At 41.7% G+C, this 20,864-nt stretch overlaps 1 protein-coding gene across 2 annotated transcripts in view; it reads left to right on the forward strand.

Annotated features, from left to right (window-relative positions):
* UBR1 (ubiquitin protein ligase E3 component n-recognin 1) overlaps positions 1-20,864 on the forward strand; it is a 137,154-nt gene that overhangs the window by 71,467 nt on the left and 44,823 nt on the right. For both annotated transcript variants that reach the window (XM_074955630.1, XM_074955631.1), the window contains exons 27-30: positions 5,846-5,955; positions 7,697-7,786; positions 10,542-10,729; positions 12,699-12,904. In XM_074955630.1, coding sequence (XP_074811731.1) covers positions 5,846-5,955; positions 7,697-7,786; positions 10,542-10,729; positions 12,699-12,904 — 594 coding nt within the window. The remainder of the gene's footprint in view (positions 1-5,845; positions 5,956-7,696; positions 7,787-10,541; positions 10,730-12,698; positions 12,905-20,864) is intronic.

Genomic DNA, 20,864 nt, shown 5'->3' on the forward strand with positions numbered 1-20,864 from the left:
GAAAGTGCTAAGAGTAATATTGAAGATAGTTGTGCCCATCTGTGAGGGTTACAGAGGAGGTGCCATATTGGGCCACACTGTTGTCCTGTATCCTATCTCAACAGTGGCCCATACCAGAGCTTCAAGGGGAGGGTACAGAAAATGGTAATTATGGAGTGATCCACCCCTGTTTTCCACTTCCGGCTGCTGGTTGTCAAAGGTTTAGGGTCACCTCAACCATGGGATTGCAACCCTGACCATATTGGCTAGTAGCCATTGATGGACCTGTCCTCCATAATCTTATCCAATTCTCTTTTGAACCCAGTTATACTTTTGGCCATCATGAAATCCCATGGCAATGAATTCCACAGGTTAGTTGTGCATCATGTGAAAAAGTGTACTTCCTCTTGTCTGTATTAAATCTGCTGCCTGTTAATTTCATCAGATGACCCTGGGTTTTGTTTTGCGGGAAAGGATAAATAACGCCTCTCTCTCTCTCTCTCTCTCCACTTTTTCCAGACCATTCATGATTTTATAGACCTATCATATCTCCACTTAATCTTCTCTTTCCTAAACTGAACAGCCCTAATGCTTTGTTTCTCCTCTTTTGGAAGTAATTTCATAGTCTTGATAGTCTTTGGTGCCCTTCTCCAATTCTATTATATCCTTTTTGAGGTGGAGCAAGCAGAACTGGACACAGTATTCAATGTGTGGGTGAACCATGGATTTATAAAGTGGTATTACGATATTTTCTGTCGTATTTTTTTATCCCTTTCCTAATAGTTCCTAACATATTGTTAGCCTTTTTGATTGCTGCTGATCGTTGAGCAGAACTTTCAGAGAACTATCCACAGTGACTTCAAGATGTCTGTCTTAGATGGTAACAGCTAATTTAGAACCCATCACTATATGCGTGTAGATGGGATTATTTTTTCCAGTGTGCATTACGTTGCACTTATCAGCATTGAATTTCATTTACTATTTTCTTGCCCAGTCATCCAATTATATGAGATCCTTTTGTAACTTCTTGCAGTCTGATTTGAACTTAACTATCTTCAAACTTTGCAATCTCTCTGTTCATCCTCTTTTTCATCTTATTTTATGAATATTTTGAACACGACAGGTCCCAATAAAGTTCCTTGGGGGACCCTGCTGTTCATCTCTCTCCATTGTGAAAACTGATAATTTATTCTTAGCCTTTGTTTTCTATTTTTCAGCTCGTTACTGATCCACGAGACCTTCCCTCTTATCCTCTTAGTTTACTTAAGAGCCTTTGATGAGGGACCTTTGTCAAAGGCATTCTGAAAGTCCAAATACACTGTATCGTGTGGATCACCCTTTTCCACATGCTTGTTGACTCCCTCAAAGAATTCCAATAGCTTAGTGAGGCATGATTTCCCTTTGCAAAAGCCATGTTGACTCTTCTGCAACAAATCGTGCTTATTTCTGTGTCTAATAGTTCTATTCTTTACCATAGTTTCTACCAGTTTGCCTGTTACTGAAGTTAGGCTCTCCAGCTGGTAATAGCCAGGATTGCCTCTAGAACAGGGGTAGGCAACCTATGGCACGCGTGCTGAATGTGGCACACAAGCTGATTTTCAGTGTCACTCACACTGCCCGGGTCCTGACCACCAGTCCGGGGGGCTCTGCATTTTAATTTAATTTTAAATGAAGCTTCTTAAACATTTTAAAAACCTTATTTACTTTACATACAACAATAGTTTAGTTATATATTATAGACATTAAAATGCATTACTGGCACACAAAACCTTAAATTAGAGTGAATAAATGAAGACTCGGCACACCACTTCTGAAAGGTTGCCCCTGCTCTAGAACCCTTTTTAAAAATCATCAATACATTAGTTGCCTTCCAGGCATTTGGTAGAGGCTGACTTCAGTAATACGTTACGTACTATAGTTAGAACTCTTGGGTGGATACCATCTGGTCCTGGTGACTTATTACTGTTTAGTTTATCAATTTGTTTTAAAATCTACTCCACAGACACATCAGTGTAGGACAGTACTTCAGATTTGTCACCCAAAAAATTAACTCAGATGTGGGTCTCTCCCCCACATCCTCTGCAGTGAAGACTGATGCAAAGGATTAATTTAGCTTCTGTGCAATGGCCTTGTCTTCTTTGAGCGCTGCTTTGTCATTTAATGGCCCCACTGGCTGTTTGGTAGGATTTCTGCTTCTGATGTATTTTAAAAAAAAAAAAAATGCTGTTAGTTTTTGTGTCTGTAGCAAGTTGCTTCTCAAATTCCTTGTTGGCCCACCTCATTGTACTTTTACATTTTACATGCCAGAGTTTGTGCTCCTTTCTTTTTTCCTCATTAGGCTTTGACTTCCAAATTTTAAAGGATACACACCCCCCCCCCCCCCCGCCTCCAGTGAAAGAGAGGCTTGCGTTTAACTGGGTGTCCATTCCCTGACTTCACCAGCCTGTTAGCTACCCAGTCTCCTCTGGGCTATGTCAGCCCTTACTTTGCCTTGCAGAATTATAGGTGTACTCCAGTCTCCAAGGCCCTTTGAAGTGTTCCTTTGAAGTGTCCAGCCCCTTATCCACTGAATGTTCACAGAAATACCAGCTCTGCTTTCGCCAAGGGAACAGTGTACACACCAGCTTGAATGATTCAGCTCAGGATCAGCTCCTTGTATAACATCACATCACTGAGATACATTTATAGTGAAAACAATGATACATTTATTGTCAATGGTTTGAGATTCAAGAGATAGTGAATAAGGATAACAAAAACAAAAAGATTACATATCAAACTATTTCTAGCAACTAAATTTAATTTAGCAGGCTAACCACCTGTCTTAAAGAATTTTCTCACCCCAAATGTGTTTTGCAGTATTTCAACCCAGCCTGGTTTTGATCCTGTTTTCATGAATGAAATAAGTGTCTTCTTTCCTTCTATTTATGTTCCCCAAAGTTCATTCTGTCCTCCCCCTCCCCTTGCTTGTTTTTACTGAGTCCTGCTTCTTCCCTGTTGACTTTGTATGTTAATAGGCCATCCATTATGTTGGCTTACAATGCTTAATTTACATGTTGTCAGAGTAAAGTGAATAAACATCTTTTATCTGACAGCAAATCTGTTTGACAACTCTGCCTTGATACAAACTTCAGGAACATATTTTCAGCATACATACATAACTCCTTTCATAGTGTCTGTACATACATTTCACAATGATACTAATTACCTGTGTGATCCTGGCTTTCATTTAAGATCTCCCATAATTTTCTTTGGTGAACCAGAATGTACATACCAGAATCCGGATATTCTGGTAACCCCTTTTGCCAGTTGGTATTGAGGGCATCCTGGGTCATAGCATCCTCCTTCCACTACAGGACTATCGTGAAGGAGAAGAGGGAAATGTGAATAAAAATTCTTTGAGAAATGACAAATGCCTATGAATGAGCAATGTTTAAAAAATAAACTAACCACACATTTTGGTACCCTTTGACTTGGACAGATCTTAATTTGCCTCCAGATTAAGGGGTTTTTATTACACTAGTGACAATAGTGTAAAAAGGCGAGATTTCACTTATAAACTATATGCAGCATGGTCTTGTGCTCCTTTCCCTTGACTCTAAACCTTATCATTTTTATCTAGAAGATCCTTTGGCTTGCACTAAAATATGCTTAGGTTGAAGGTGGAGTCCAAATCATTTGCATATTTAATCTTCCATTCTTTTTATCTTGTGTAGAATTGCTGCTACATTGTGTAAGGATAAATAGAGTCCCTTTTGCAAGCTGAACATTATTAGCTCCTGTGATATGGATAAAAAGTGAGAAATATGAATCCAAGCCACTGAAGTGGCTTTTATTTAAAGCTTTTGAAAACACTGACCTTATGAATAAGGTAATCGTGGGTATTTTTAGTAAAAGTCATGGGCAGGTGTCAAGGCTGATTCCCCACTCTGGCACTTTGAGTGCAGAAGGTGGGGGGCCTGCAAGGATTCTAAAAATTGATACTGGCCACTCCAGGCTTCTATTAAACTCTGAAGGTTACAGCTTCTCTCTGAGCTTGGATGGGTAGATGCTGCCACCACCCAAATGCCAAAAACCCCCTTTTGAACCCAGGAAGGTGCACTTGGGAATTCCTCCCTATGGGGTACCCTCAAGCCCACCCCCTGGGAAGAGCTGAGAGAGAAAACAAAGGAAATCAGCTGTTGCCACCAGCTAATTAAACAACATATGCACAAGGCTCTTAGGACACACAAACTCAATCCTGTTCTTAAAAAAGGTAAAAGGTAAATTTTATTAAAAACAAAAAGAAAGAAAATACACATCTGGAACTTAGGCGTTTGCTAGATGTTAAAAGATTTTAAAATTAAGCCTCAAGAATGGTTTTCTTGAGGTCCAGCGTAATGGTTACAAACAAAGCAAAAGCCTTTGGGGGTTAGCACAGAAGAGTCCACAAACCATAAAGAGATAAACCTAATCGTGTCTTTCTAGACATTTCCTGGTCTACTTATGTGTCTGGGGTTTCAAATGAGTCAGTTCTAGGTATGATTTAATGATTTTTCATACCTTGCTTAAAGCTTTTTACAGCATAGTTCCAGCCCTGTTTTTGCTCTGTCCCCTGTCTCTGGAGAACAACAGACAGACAAAAGGGGAGTCTTGTTTCAATTTTTAAAAGTTCCAGTCTTTCTATTGGCTCTTTTGGTCAGGTGCCCACTCCTTTCCTTTTATCTATGGGCTTTTTTAACTCTCTACAGGTAAAGCAAGTAGAGAACAGCTACTAACAGGGATTTTGTAGCCAACTGGCTGGCTGGGTGTACATAAAAGGGAGCTACCTTCCCCCTTCATTTATCACAACAGGTCACAGGCAATAAAAAAAATTAATGGCTTCTTACCTGTCCATGACTTTTACTATAAATACCCATGACTAAGTCTCTGCTCCTGTTGTGGAGGCTGACTGCCCCCAATTGCCTGCTGCTCCAAGGCCTCTGGGGACTACTCTTCCTACAGCCTCCGAGGCCCCTGCTCCAGCCTCCCCGGGGCCACCGCTAGGACTGATGCTCGGGCACTCCCCAGGGCCACTTCTCCAGCCACCCCAGGATCGCTGCAGCTCAGGCACTCCCTGGGGCCAGCCACACAGCTGGTGTGGACCAAGCAGTTGCCATGGGTCTCCTGAGCAGCTGGCCCTAGGGTCAACTGCACCGGCCACTACAGCTGTGGAGTTACAAAGGTTGCGGAAAGTCACGGAATCTGTGACTTCAGTGACCTCCATGACAAAATCGCAGCCTTACTTATGAACAATATGCAGTAAAAGGGGATATTAGTGAGTCTGAAAAGTACAATCTCTTAATCCCCATTTTTTATCATTCATGTCTTTCTGTTTGTCAAGCAAATTAAAGGGACACAATCAAATTGAACATCCCACTTCTGTCTGGAAAATTTTATACCTACTGTAATTACAAATTCACCAAAGATTACTATTACTGGAAAAATGTCAGTGGGCGAATTCCTTGTCAGTATATTTTTGTATATGACAGCATTTTTTGTATAGTGAATTCTGTTGTTTTCCCCTGCATGATCAATTAGGTTGTGATCCTGCAAACTGCTCCAGCACCCACATTGAACACCATTAAAGGCAATGGAGTTCAGTATGAATACAATAACAGGAAGAAGCCCTAGAGCATAGATCTGAAAGTCAGGTCTGTTACCTATACTTCTACTTCTGGAAGGAACCTAAATGAAAGCTTTCAGAGTAGCAGCTGTGTTAGTCTGTATTCGCAAAAAGAAAAGGAGGACTTGTGTGTATTGCCAGTATTTTAAATCATGTTTATAGCAGCAAAAATGTTAGCCAGTATTTCTGAAAACCTGCACATTTACACTTCATTTCTTTGTAAAGGAATGGGAAGCTCAGCCTTGAATGCTCTGAACATACTAATGCTTCTGGAAAAACTAAAATCAGTTCCTCAGTTAGAAGCGCAGAAGGATATGATCAACTGGATACTGCAGGTAAACAAGGCAGAAGCCAAGTGTAATTTGGCTTTAATAATTCAGCATTTTAAAAGAAAAAAGTTTGACTGCTTTAGCTAATGCAGTAGACACTGTTCACACCTGCCGTGATCTCTTCAGTATCCTACTGTGTTGAAAAGCTTTTTTTTTTTTTTTTTTTTTTTTCAGTTGCTGAGATGAGGTGGGGGTTTGTTTGTTTGTTTATTATGGACACCACGTGCTAATACAGAATCCAGTGCATGAAAGGGTTACTACTTAAAATTTTGTAAGTCAAAATTTTAGCTAAATAATATTTAGTCGTGACTTTTAAAAAAAACTTTCCAATTGCCTTAAATAACTCAGTATTTATATTTCTATAACTTCATTATTCAAGATATTTTAAATAGTAGAGAAGTATAAAGAAGCTTTGGTGACATCTGTTTGTATTAGTAAAATTGGAAAGTTTTTAAGGTCTGCTAAAATCTATATATATTTTTGGAGAGGGTTAAACATTTTGTAGACTCAGTCTGCAAATTAAACGACTAAAGTGGAAAAATTACTTTATAAAAAGCACAAAGTTTTAAATGGTGTATAAATTAAATTTAAAATGTTAGAGGTTTTCAGGATTTCTGATAAAATAAGAAAATTGTTGGAACAACAAATCCAAACTTAAAGGCACAACCTTAACTTTCAGGTTTTTTTGTTTTTTTAATGGGATGTTGGATCAATATATGGGGTTTTTTAGTTTAATTTTCTATATTTTTTAGAAAAGAGGAAAATCTGAAACTGCAGTTCAGAGGCAGTTTCGAACTATAGACTTTTTTGTTGTTGCCTAATTCACCTTCAGTCAAATGCCAGTCTCTGAAATTGTCAGACCAAAAGACTAATGCCTCCAAGTTAGGAATATGTGAAATTGAAGAGGATCCCACCCCCCCAAAAAAAACCCAAAACAAAAAAAAACAACCAACAAAAATACCCTACTATAAAAAGTCATTTAACATAACATTAGCCTAACCTGACATTCCACAAAAAGGAAGCAGCTCGTATGTAACTTTTTATGAAACTGAGCAGCAAGAAGAAATATACATCAACTTTCATAAAGGGAAAAGTGGTTTAATATTAAGGTGTGCTGAGGACATCTATCAAATTATCCTTTTTGATAGTGTTTCAGAAACATAGTGTTGATATTTAAAGTTGAGGCTAATTCTCTAAGAGTGAATAACTGAAATTACTATGCAAGATGAGGATTAGGGAGGAAGTTGTCTTAAGAAATTTGTCATGGGTTAGAGAGCCTTTCACCTCTGGGTTTGCTAATTTAAATAATGCACTGGACGGTAGTGACTGAATACTATTACCACATGATGTCCCTTTAGTAGCCTATATGAAATGATTTGGCATTCGTGATAATTTCTTAGTGAACACAGATTCTTATGAAAGAACATCTCACTAATTTCTACTAATTAGCATCCTTAGTAGTCGTTTTAGCAATGGCTAAGGACTGAATAGACCAGAGAAAGTGAACTACCCTTTTACACCTAGGGGTGCTCCTTACAGTTGTGGGGTTGGGGACACATTGGTATTGTGGGAAACTTGCTCTGGCTCAGTAGAGGCTTTCCATACTTTGATAGCTCCAAGTACATTTTTACCAATATGAAATTCTCAAAAAATGTTTAACCTTTTAACAGCCCTTAGGTTCAGTAATACGGCATGCACAATCCAGTCACATTTTATATTCTCTTAACACCTAAATCTCTATTCCCAGATGTTTGACACAGTGAAACGATTGAGAGAGAAATCAAGTTTGGCAACAGCAGCAACTACATCAGGATCAGAAACTACAAAAGGCAATGAGGTAATAACAAACAGGGAAGGAACTGAAGAAATGTTCCACAGGGAGACATTTGTATTTGCAATTTTAAGGACCAATTTTCAAACACAAGTGCTTAAATTTAGGTTCCTAAATCCATATTTGAGCATCTAAATACCAGTTTTAGGCATTAAGTGATGATATAGTGCCTTAAATTTGGTATTCTGGGGTGTATTAACAGGAGTGTTGTCAATAAAATATGAGAGATAATTGTCCTGCTCTACTCAGCACTGGTGAGGCCTTAGCTGGAGTATTGTGCCCAGGTTTGGGCGCCATACTTTAAGAAAGATGTGGACAAATGGGAGAAATCCAGAGAGATTTAAAAAAATGATTTAAAGGTTTAGAAAACCTGACCTATGATGAATGGTTAAAAAAATATTTAGTCTTGAGAAAAGAAGACTGAGGGGGGACCTGATAAGTTTTCAAATTCATTATAAAGAGGAGAGTGATAATTTTTCTCTATGTCCACTGAAGGTAAGACAAGAAGTAATGGGCTTAATCTATAGCAGGGGAGATTTAAGTTAGATATTAGGAAAAACTTTCTAACTACAGTACAAGGACAGTTAAGTACTGAGAGAGGTTGTGAAATCTCCATCTTTGGAGGTTTTTAAGAAATGCCTGTCAGGGATGGCCTAGGTATACTCGGACCTGCCTCAGCCCTGTGGGCTGGACTAGATGACTCGTTGAGGTCCCTTCCAGTTCTATGACTCTCTGTGGTTTAAGTACTTAAATCCAAAGTTAAATATGCGAGTTTGAAAATTAGGTGCTTACTGTGCACTTGATTCACCCTGATAATGATAGCTATGTGGTTTCCATAGAGAATTTGTTACAGTATAACAACTGCAAAAGAACAAGAAGAAATCTCTTTTCTCTTACTACTAACACTACTACATGCCAACATTTAGTTGGAATTTGGTAGATATTAAATGTGTGGTTCCTCAGACCATAGGTGGCAGAAATAAGGGTGTGTGGCTTGGGGGCATATGATTTATGCAGTGTTGTTGTAGCCATATTGGTCCCAGGATATTAGAAAGACAAGGTGGGTGAGGTAGTATCTTTTTATTAGACCAACTTTTGTTGGTGAGAGAGAGAAGCTTTCAAGCTTACACAGAACTTTTCTTCAGGACTGGAAAATGTTCTCAGAGTGGCACAGCTAAATACAAGGTGGAACAGATTACTTAGCATGGTAGTTAACATATATTTCAAGAGCTCATTCAAGATGAAGTGGCCTGCTGAAATCCCTCCCATCATAGGGAGGAAAAGAGGGGCAGGGGAAGCAGCTGGGGATTTGTTAGTGGGTTATAGATTGTTGTAATAAGCCATAAATCCAGCATCTCTCTTCAGTCCAGTCCAGTCCATAATTTTTAGTGTCTAGCAAGGTTATGAATTTAAGCTCCTAGGCTTGTCTTTTGAAAGTATTGTGAAGGTTTTCTTTGAGGACGAGGACTGATATCTCAGATATAGCATGATTACTTTGTGAAAAATGTTCACCCACAGGTGATGTGATGGCTTTTGTCTTTTATCTCTTTTGTGTGTAAGTTCATTCAAGATCATAGTGCTTGTCTGGTTTCACCTACATAGTTGTAATTGGGGCATTTAGGGCAAAGCATGAGGTAAACCACATGTTGTGATAGACGTGTGGAGGACTCATGGATCTTGAATGGTGTGTTGTGGGAGGTGGTGATCATTGTAGTAGTGGAGATACGGCTGCAGGTTTTGCATCTATTCTGGCAGTGTCTGCCTCTTTGAGTTGGTGTGTCCTGGTCTGTGGGGAGCTTGCTTCTAATGATGAGCTTGGAGAGGTTGTTCCACGATGCAATCTACTTCTCTGGTGGATTGGCCTTTGGTGAAGGTGGTTTTGAGGGTGTTAAGGTGTATATCCTGGACTTTCTGCTCAGAATGCCTGGCTGTAGATAACTGATTTCTTGGGGTGGTTACTGGACCTGTGAAGGTAGGTGTGGTGATATATGGGTTTCTTGTATATATTTGTCTGTAGGGTTCTATTATTGAAGCTGATTGTGGTATCCAGGAAGTTGATGCTCATGTGGAAGTGTTCAACAGAGTGTTTAATGGATGGGTGATGGTTATTGAAATTTATGGTAGAAATTTGTGAGGGAGCTTTAGTCATCTGTCCAGAGGATAAAAATATCATCAGTGTATCTCAGGTATATCATTGGTTTCGTGGTGTATTTGTCCAATGCTGAGAAATACAGGTCCGCTTAAAAACAACAGCTGTAAAATTTTTACACTAACCATCAGCAGGTCAATCTGCTTATCTATTTCAGACCATCAAAATGTAGCTCTGACTTGATAAACTGTAAGATCTACTCAACATTTGGCGAATGCTGGTAAAAGGGTGAACAAGGGTTGGGCTGCTTTGATTACATTGTATAAGTCAGGATATTTTGATTATTTAATCTTTTGCAGGGTATTGTATAATCTTGAATTTGGGTCTTAAGAAGTAAATAAAGGACGAACGGTGTTTCAGATGCTTTAATTATAACTTTCTGTATTTTTGAATTCATAAACATGCTCTACTAATGCCTTGAGAGCCTAATCAGCTTTTAAGATTTTTTTTTTTACAACTTTTAGATTTTTGTTGTGTTTTGTTTTACAATCATGGGATGCCCAGTTCATTGAGGAATTTGGGAGCAATTAGAATTCTACTTCTGAGAATACTTCTTCGTATTTTTTAGTTGTTGTTCTTAGTCTATAATTTTTACTACTCTTTCCTAATAAGACTCAGAGCACTCAAGACAAAGAGAAGGCTGAACGGAAGAGGAAGGCAGAAGCTGCCAGGCTGCATCGCCAGAAGATAATGGCCCAGATGTCTGCTTTACAGAGGAATTTCATTGAAACTCATAAACTCCTGTATGAAAATACACAAGAGACACAGGGAAGAGAGGACTCTGTTATGGAGGAGGAGAGGTGAGATGAGACAGATACCCAGAGTTCTGATGGAAAAATTAATTTCCTAAAAAGTGGTTATAACTACATAAGGTTTAATAGTACAGTTGATAGGTAAAGCGCATCATCCCAATCAGTAGCCCTGTATCTCTTACTACTTATATTTTTCAATGCCCTGGATTAGAGAATCCTGTGTAAACTAGCAGCTAAATACTAATGTCAGAAGGCCAAATCAGTTTGGGGGACACCAGACCTGCTTGTTATATAAGATGAACTCTGGAAAAATATTCTTCAGGTAAAATATTCTTCATGTAACCTACCATTTCAGAAAACAATGACTTAATTATAAAACACCCGTAGTTGATATTACTATAGTTTAGGTGATAATGGGCTTTCCTTTTTGAAGACCTAATTTGAGTGTTTAATTCAGCAGAATCTTAACATACAAGGTCCTGCCCAGAAGCCGGTATGTTTGAAAGTTAAGTTGCAAAAAAAAACTTACTGCGCTCATAACCCAAACTGTTTTTTTCAGAATGTGATTTTGTATATCATTAATCCCCCAAATTGTTTGATCTCTGTATAATTGTAGAAGGAAAAGAAATAAAGATTTGTTTTAAAGTCATATTTTAAATAGCTGGATAATGTTATGATCAGCAATCACGTGTAATTGCACATCCCAGGATAGAGATACTCAAATCCTGTGCTGTAGTGCACAGACTGTTCACTATAAGGTTCAGGGGAAAAAAAGTTCTCTTATACAGCATTTATTTGCCTAGGTGCATTGTGGATTTATTTTGCTTTCCTTTGAAGCATCAGATACTGGCCACATTAGTGTCTGAACTTGATGAACTAATGGTCTGACCCAGTATAGCAAATGCTGCTTTTACTGCACAGGGCAGTAATCCTTTGTTCCACATTTTGTAGTATTTATAATGAAGACTTTGTACTTACCCATCTCTTTTAGTCCCTATGTTCTCTTGGCTATCTGGCTATGTTATAGTCCATCTGCTAAATGTTAGTCATATGAAGTGTGGGTTTTTTGTTTTATTGTTTTAAAGCTGGTCTAGTGGGAACAAAATGTGCTCCAATTCAGGGGACTGAAATTCAGATTCAATCACAATAGGAAGCGTCTCTTGTCATTCATGAGTGGCTATGTCTAGTTGATGCTAGGAGTAGAATTGTCAGGCTTGAGTAAGAGCAATGGTGACTGTGCATGTGCGAGAGAGAGTGTGCTCCAAGTCTGCACTACAAAATTTGTCAGTCTAGGTTGCGAAGAGATGTGATTTATGTCTGATATATCTGTGCTGGGGAAAGTTCTTGCAGTAGATGCAATTAAACAGTCAAAACTATGTGTTAGCCAATGTAGCTTATTTTGCTTGGGGAAGACGGGCCTGGAATAAACTACGCAAGTGAAAATACAATTTTGCTACTATAAGCTGTGTCCAGATCAGGAGCACTTTTATTATAATACCAGTATAGATATATTGGCAAAGCAGTCCTACTGTAGACCAGGCCTAATATATGATCTGTGAAAAAGAGGGTGGATAATATCAAACGAAGAGAACAAGATAACAGATGAATGACTAAAAACCAATACAGGAATTTCTGCCTGCTTTGTCATTTAAGAATTCAAGTTCTGTAAGACATCCTCAAACTTGTAAATGCAGGGAAGCACTCTCTTAACTATTTCTTATTGCATGTTGCCTGAAAAATGGAAGTAAACTTGTGGCATCATCAAACAATAAATGGAATAATGGAATTTATTTCAATATACTGTAATAGATAGCTGCCACATTCCGTCTTAAAGATGGTTGTATTTCAGTGGTGACTGAAGTGATTCTGGTACATTTATGTAAGGGCTTTTGCAGTAAAGTTACTGTTAAATATAAGCAGTAAATTTATAGTTTTTGATGTCTTCGAGAGGATCTTTGTTTCTTTACAGGGAGTCTGGTAATTGTTTGTTGATCCTTGTCTTTTGATATTCTTACAGCATACCTTTGGCCATTGAGTCTTCCAGAGTTGCCTTGGGACCCAAACGAGGTCCATCTGTTACTGAGAAGGAAGTGCTGACCTGTATCCTATGTCAGGAGGAGCAGGAAGTGAGGCTGGAGAGTGCTGTGATGGTATTATCAGCTTGTGTCCAGAAATCCACTGCCTTAACTCAGCACAGGGGGAAAACTCTTGAACTCTCAGGTGGTAGGTGTACCTCTTCAGCTAAGAATATCAGCTGTTGCTGTTCTCTTCTTAGAACTCACTTCAGTTGTATTTAATTAACACTTTCAGCTAATCAGATTACTGAATGGTTACTTTTTTTAATGAAAGTTTAGTTAAGAATTTTAGTCATGTATTTTAGATGGTCTTAAAATCCTTGCCATAAAACTAAAAATCAGACATGGAGGAGAATTTACTGCCATTCTCCCTTGTAAAACAAAGATGAATTCCATGTGTACATGACTCCTACTTTGAGTAAATAAAACAGTACACATTAGTCTTCCAAATTAATTTTCTGAAGCAATTGAGTTTTGTTCCTTAAACCAAAGAGTGTGTATTCTAGCACAGAAGATACAAAATGAGTAGCTGTTTCTCTCTATTGCATATTGATCCAACTGTAGAAATCGATTTTTAATTAGCTGTTCCTGTCTTGTTATAAACCCCAACCAGTCATCTGTACAAATCCTGCTTACTCAAGTTTATTAACATAACATAAACAAGAACGGCCCAAACATTGGAGTGTGTAGAAAGATGAACCAAAACCATCCATTTTTCTATTGTTTTTTTCTTATTTGTAATATGCTAGTGCCTAGGGACCCTAGTCATAGATAAGGACCACATTTTGCCAGATGCTGTACAGACACATCTTGATACCAAAATTTAGGTTAAATCACAGATAAAGATGCCATTCATAGAATCATAGAATATCAGGGTTGGACGGGACCTGAGGAGGTCATCTAGTCCAACCCCCTGCTCAAAGCAGAACCGATCCCCAATTAAATCATCCCAGCCAGGGCCCCAGTGTATCCAGTGAAGCTCATCTCTAGTAACTTTTCTCAAATCCTTCTTGTAACAGTATGCCAGGTTACCAAAGTAGCTGGGGAAAGAAGGAAACAAATCTTCTTCACTTGCCGAAGGCCACTTACAGATAGATATTTTAACTCCCCTTTAGCAGCATATTCAGTTCTTCTGTAGCTCACCTAAAGGAACAGGTCTTTAAGTGATTCCCTTCTCCCCCCACTTGGAGAGCTGCATGAGTGGGGAAAGTGTATGTGCCTGTGTATATGTTGACACCAGTATAACAGTGGTCTGACACCAGGGTGCATTATATTACATTCTTCACTTGACTTTTAGTACCTGTAAGGTATAATTTACTATTACATGCAAGCAGAGGTCTTACTTTAAATTCTTTTCTACTTTCTTTGTGTTCATGTTATAGTACAAGCATATTTGTTCAAACAGAAAGTTCTACCCAGCTTACATAAGGAGTTCTATTGCCATTCAATTCTGTACTATTCAAGGCCACCTTTTGTGAAAAATTAAATCCTGTCGACTGCATATTGCAACACAACAGAATCTGTTAAGTTTTCATAATGGTTGCCTGTGATTTCTTGTATGTTAAGAATTAGTCTTTGCTTTTGGATTTGGTACAGTAGTTCTTCAAATGCTTGCTCATATCAGTTCCAGTGTAGGTGTGTGCTCACCCCAAGCATCGCCACTGGAAAGTTTCTTCCCTCAGAGGTATCCATCAGGTTGGCTCTGGTGCCCTCTGGAGTCGTGCCCTCATAGTTCTGGTTTATAGGGCCCCACCGCCCCCTCAGTTCTTTCTTACTGTCCGTGACGGTCGCTGGAACTGCTGCTTGTCCTTACGTTTTCCCACACGTACCTCTCTCAGTGTATTTTGTTGATTATCTGTAAATAGCTGTTTATCTAGAGTTTAAGTTTCAGTTAGTTGCAGATTCTGCTTAGCAGGATTAGCCCTTCCCTGGCACTGGGGTATGCCTTCGTCCCCAATATTCAAGCGGTGTGTGTTGTGCCATAAGCCAATACTGGTTAGTGACCCACACTGCAGCTGTCTCAAGTGTTTGAGGGAGGCCCATGTGCAGGAGCGTTGCAGGATTTGCAAGAGCCTCAGACTTCGAATGAAGGAGGACAGGGACACTAAACTCAAATTCCTCCTTATGGAAGCAGCACTTCGTCCCCCTTTGGAACCAAATCACGTTACCAGGCACTGAGTACTTCGGCTTCAGTATGAAGCGTCCTGGCATCTCTAAGAGGGAGGCAGCTCAGGGATCCCCCACTGTCGGCAGCAGCTGGTCGGCTGCAGGGCCCCCAGTGTCACAGAGATCATTGGATGTCACGGATTCCACAGATGTTACATAATCTTAGCCTTAGTGATACCCAATGACTGAAATGAGCGAGGGCATCCCACCAACCGTCTGGCTACTGGGGCAGTGGCAGATGCAGCTACAGTGACCATTCTGGAATTCCTGGGTTTTTCAGCCAGTCCAGGGTCCACACTCGAGGAGGTCCTACTCGGTTGCATTGGAGTCAAGAGCTCTCGCACCACCTACCTTGGAGCAGGGACCAGTCCTCAATCCTGAGCCCGGTACTGAAGTGCAAGACCCGGCATCACAGGACCTAGCTGGTGCAGAGGATGAGGAACAAGGCTCCTTACTGGTAAAGGCATCCCCTTCCTCCTCTCCTGACAAGGCAGTGGTGGGAACAAGTATAGTACCTTCCGAGGATGACTACAAGGCACACCGGGAGCGCCTCAGGAGGGTAGCTCAGAACCTGGGTATCCATGCCCTGGTGGACATCTTAGCGGCTTCAGGGCCATTGTGGGTGGCTCTGCCTTTGAACTATGTCATTTTGGACCCCATCAAGGCCTTTTGGCAGACGCCTGCATCCCTCCAACCTACTGCAAAGAGGATGAAGAAAAAGTATTCTGTTCCTCCTAAGGGGTATGAATTTATGTCCACTGATTTCTCTCCCCCGCCACCCCGGGCTCAGTTGTTTGAGCAGCAAATGAGCGGGAGCAGCAAGGGTTGGCTCCCAAGGCCTAAGATGCCAAAAAAATAGACCTTTTTGACAGGAAGGTGTACTCAACTGGCAGTCTCCAGTTCAGGATAGCAAACCAGCAAATGCTCCTGAGCCGTTATGATTTCAACTCCTTTTGTAATGGCAAAATTCAAGGAGCTTTTGCCGCAGGAGTCCAGGGGTGAGTTCTCTGACTTAGTTGAAGAGGGGAGATCAGTGGCAAGAGCATCCCTTCAGGCAGCTTTGGACATGGCAGTTTCTGCAGCCTGATCCATGGCTTCAGCTGTGGTCATGAGAAGAAGCTCATGGCTTCAGTCCTTGGGGTTACCCTCTGGCTTGCAGCAGACTGTGCAGTACCTTCCATTTGAAGGCAAGTCGCTCTTTTCAGAGCAAACAGACTCAAAGCTGCATAATCTGAAAGACAAGAAGAACCACCCTGAAATCGCATATACCGGCTCCCTCCCGGAAGCACTATAAGCTCCAACTGACAACCCGCTTCTACTCACCACAGCAGAGACAAGACTATAGCAGGAGAAGGAGTAGAGGCTATAAGAGGAGGCTTCTGTCCCGGTGCCAGGCCTCCCCACCGAGACACAGTGTGGTCTAAGCAGGCCTTTTGATGCGATGCTCAAGGGCAACATACCAGGACAATGTGTGGATCCAGTTTCCCCTATATTTGTGGTCCAGTTATCCCACTTCTGTCGGGCATGGGCCCGCATTGCCTCAGATCACTGGGTGCTATGCATGATAGAACTGGGATACACCCTTCAATTCAGTTGTTCTCCCCCTTCCCACTCTCCCTCCTTGTCCCTCTTCAGGGACCCTGCTCACGAGCAACTTCTGGTCCAGGAGGTGCGGTTGCTCCTCAGGGTTGGAGCCGTCGAAGAGGTTACATTGGAGCTCAGGGTCCAGGAGTTGTACTTCCTAATTTCAGTATCCAACAGGGATCTCAGACAGATCCTGGACCTGCAAAACCTCAACAGATTCATGAAGAAACTGAAGTTCCACATGGTCTCCTGGGCCCTCATTATCCCTTCTCTGGATCCAGGGGATTGATATGCTGCCCCCAACTTGAAGGATGCGTATTTTCATATTGCGATCTTTCGGGGACACACAGTTCCTATGAGTCGTTGTGAACCACATGCACTACCAATTTACTGTGCTCCCATTTGGCCTGTCAGTGGCCACTCAGGTGTTTGTGAAGCACATGACAGTTGTTGCAGCCTTCTTGAGAAGACAAGGGGTTCAGGTCTGCACTTACGTCAACTACTGGCTGATCAAAGGTCAGTCCAAGGGCCAGGTGGAGGCAAATGTGTAGTTAATACAGTCAACTTTCCAGGATCTGGTGCTGTCAAGGTTCCTTCCCCACTCTGAACTCTAGGGTACAGATGTGGGGACCTGCATGAAAGACCCCCTAAGCTTATTCTTACCAGCTTAGGTTAAAAACTTCCCCAAGGTACAAACTTTGCCTTGTCCTTGAACCATATGCTGCCACCACCAAGCGTTTTAAACAAAGAACAGGGAGAGCCCACTTGGAGACGTCTTCCCCCAAAATATCCCCCCAAGCCCTACACCCCCTTTCCTGGGGAAGGCTTGATAAGAATCCTCACCAATTGTACAGGTGAACACAGACCCAAACCCTTGGATCTTAAGAACAATGTTAAAAGAAGAATTTTAATTAAAGAAAAGGTATAAGAATCACCTCTGTAAAATCAGGATGGTAAATACCTTACAGGGTAATCAGATTCAAAACATAGAGAATCCCTCTAGGCAAAGCCTTAAGTTAAAAAAAGACACAAAAACAGGAATGTACATTCCATCCAGCACATCTTATTTTACCAGCCATTAAAAGGAAATCTAACGCATGTTCTAGCTAGATTACTTACTAATTTAACAGGAGTTGTAAGGCTGCATTCCTGATCTGTTCCTGGCAAAAGCATCACACAGACAGATGAACCCTTTGTGTCCGTCCCTCCCCCCCCCCCCCCCCCCGCTTCCAGATTTGAAAGTATCTTGTCCCCTCATTGGTCATTTTGTGTCAGGTGCCAGCGAGGTTATCTTAGCTTCTTAACCCTTTACAGGTGAAAGGGTTTTGCCTCTGGCCAGGAGGGATTTTATACCCTTCCCTTTATTTTTATGACAGGGGCTATTAATAAACATGCAGAAATCCACCCTTCCCAGGTTCAAAGAATATAATTTGTTGGGGCGATCCTTAACTCAACCTAGGCCAGAGCTTTTCTTCCAGAAAACCAGTTCAGAACTCTGGGGGTCCTCAAAGAGAGCCTGAGGAATCACCCCATGACCACAGCAAGGAACTGCTTAAAGCTTCTGGGGCATATGGCATCACATGAGACTATGGCTTGGATCTCTCCAGGCTTGGTTAGCGTCTGTTTCAGCACCAAGCCGACACGATCTGGACAGGGTGGTCTCACTTCCCCCATGGGTGATTGTCACCTTCCTTTGGTGGCTAGACCTTCCTTTGGTGGCACATACTGTCCAGGAGTCCCATTCTCGAGATCCCAACTGTCAATGTGTCTTGTTACAGATGCATCGGCGATGGTAAGAGGGGGCTCAGTTGGGGATGCTCAGGGCCTCTGGTCCAGGGAAGAGCTGCTGTTACACGTCAATATGAGGGAACTGAGGGCGTGCACCTAGCCTGCCAGGCATTCCAACCCCAATCGGAGGGCAACTGCATGTCGATCCTTACAGATGACACGACAGCAATGTTTTACATAAACAGACAGGGCAGAGCACGCTCGTTTCCCCTGTGCCAGGAAGCTCTTTGGTTGTGGGAATGCTGCATAGCCCACTGAATCCACCTCAAAGCCTCCTACCTCCCAGCGTCTTAGAACGAGTTAGCGGATCATCTCAGCAGATCCTTTTCCAAGTGGTCCATTCATCCAGATGTTTTGAGCACCATTTTCCAGAAGTGGGGCACTCTCCAGGTAGACTTGTTGACAGTGGTGCACAACAAGAAGTGTCTTCAGTTCTGCTCCTTCCTAGGCCACAGCACGGGGTCACTAGTAAACACATTTCTCCTCCCTTGGACGGACCATCTCTTCTATGCATTCCCTCCCATCGTTCTTATACACAAGGCCCTGCAGAACGTCAGAAGGGGCAGGATGTGCCTTATCCTGGTAGCCCTGGCCTGACCACGTCAGCACTGGTTCACCACCCTCCTCGATCTCTGTGGACACACAATCAGTCTGCCCCCATTTCCAGACCTGATCTCTCAGGACCTTGACCATCTACGTCATCTGAGCCTTGAGTCACCATCTCATGGCATGGAAGCTCATGGCTGAACCCCACACAACTGGCATGCTTTGGACCTGTTTGTAAGGTGCTTTTAGGGAGCAGGAAACAGTCCACTGGAGTAACTTACCTGGCAAAGTGGAAGAGATTCTCAATCTGGTCAGCACAAGTGTGTTTTGTCTACTCAGTCAACATTGCCTTTCATTCTGGATTACCTACTACACTTGAAACTGTCAGACTTAACAGTAAAAAGAAAAGGAGTACTTGTGGCACCTGTTGTGTGGTGTGTGGTTGCTGGTGAGTATTTGCTTCAGGTTGGGGGGGCTGTCTGTAAGCTATCAAGCATTCTTACAACTACAATACCCACCTGCTGAAGTGAAGAAACAGATTGGCAGAGCCAGAAGAGTACTCAGAATTCACCTACTACAGGACAGGCCCAACGAAGAAAATAACAGAACGCCACTAGCTATCACCTTCAGCCCCCAACTAAAACCTCTCCAACGCATCATCAAGGATCTATAACCTATCCTGAAGGAGGACCTATCGCTCTCACAAATCTTGGGAGACAGGCCAGTCCTTGCTTACAGACAGCCCCCCAACCTGAAGCAAATACTCACCAGCAACCACACACCACTCAACAGAACCACTAACCCAGGAACTTATCCTTGCAACAAAGCCCCTTGCCAACTGTCTCCACATATCTATTCAGGGGACACCATCATAGGGCCTAATCACATCAGCCACACTATCAGAGGCTCGTTCACCTGCACATCTACCAATGTGATATATGCCATCATGTGCCTGCAATGCCCCTCTGCCATGTACATTGGTCAAACTGGACAGTCTCTATGTAAAAGAATAAATGGACGCAAATCAGACGTCAAGAATTATAACATTCAAAAACCAGTTGGAGAACACTTGAATCTCTTTGGTCACTCGATTACAGACCTATAATTGGCAATTCTTCAACAAAAAAAACTTCAAAACCAGACTCCAACGAGAGACTGCTGAATTGGAATTAATTGGCAAACTGGATACAATTAACTTAGGCTTGAATACAGACTGGGAGTGGATGTGTCATTACACAAAGTAAAACTATTTCCCTATGTTTATTTCCCCCCCTCCACACCCCACTGTTCCTCAGACGTTCTTGTCAACTGCTGGAAATGGCCCACCATGATTATCACGACAAAAGGTGTTCCCACTCTCCTGCTGGTAATAGCTCACCTTAAGTGATCACTCTCTTGTTACAGTGTGTATGGTAACACCCGTTGTTTCATGTTCTCTATGTATATAAATCTCCCCACTGTATTTTCCACTGAATGCATCCAATGAAGTGAGCTGTAGCTCACGAAAGCTTATGCTCAAATAAATTGGTTAGTCTCTAAGGTGCCACAAGTACTCCTTTTCTTTTTTTCGAATACAGACTAACACAGCTGCTACTCTGAAACCAGACTTAACAGTACCATGTATTAGGTTTCACCTAGCTGCAATCTTGGCCTTTCACCTGTGGGTGAATGGCTGGTTGATCTTCTTGAACCCAATCTGTGGTCGTTTTCTTAAGGGTTGAAACGGCTATACCCCCAGGTACACAACCCACTCCCTCCCTGGGACCTCAACTTGCTGCTGGCAAGGCTAACAGGTACCCCATTCAAACTGCTGGCAAGGTGCTCTTTGCTCTACCTGTCCTGGAAGGTGGCCTTCCTGGTCCATTAGTTCTGCCAGAAAGCCATCTGAGCTCTTACTTCAGAACTACCATACACTGTAGTCTTCAAGAACAAGATGCACACCCGACCTTCCTGCCAAAATTGATCTCACAATTCCATAGTAACCAGGATATCTTCCTACAAGTCTTCTACTCGAAACCACATGC

This window comes from Natator depressus, chromosome 6 (genome assembly GCF_965152275.1).
Source record: "Natator depressus isolate rNatDep1 chromosome 6, rNatDep2.hap1, whole genome shotgun sequence".
In the NCBI taxonomy this organism is placed as follows: domain Eukaryota; kingdom Metazoa; phylum Chordata; order Testudines; family Cheloniidae; genus Natator; species Natator depressus.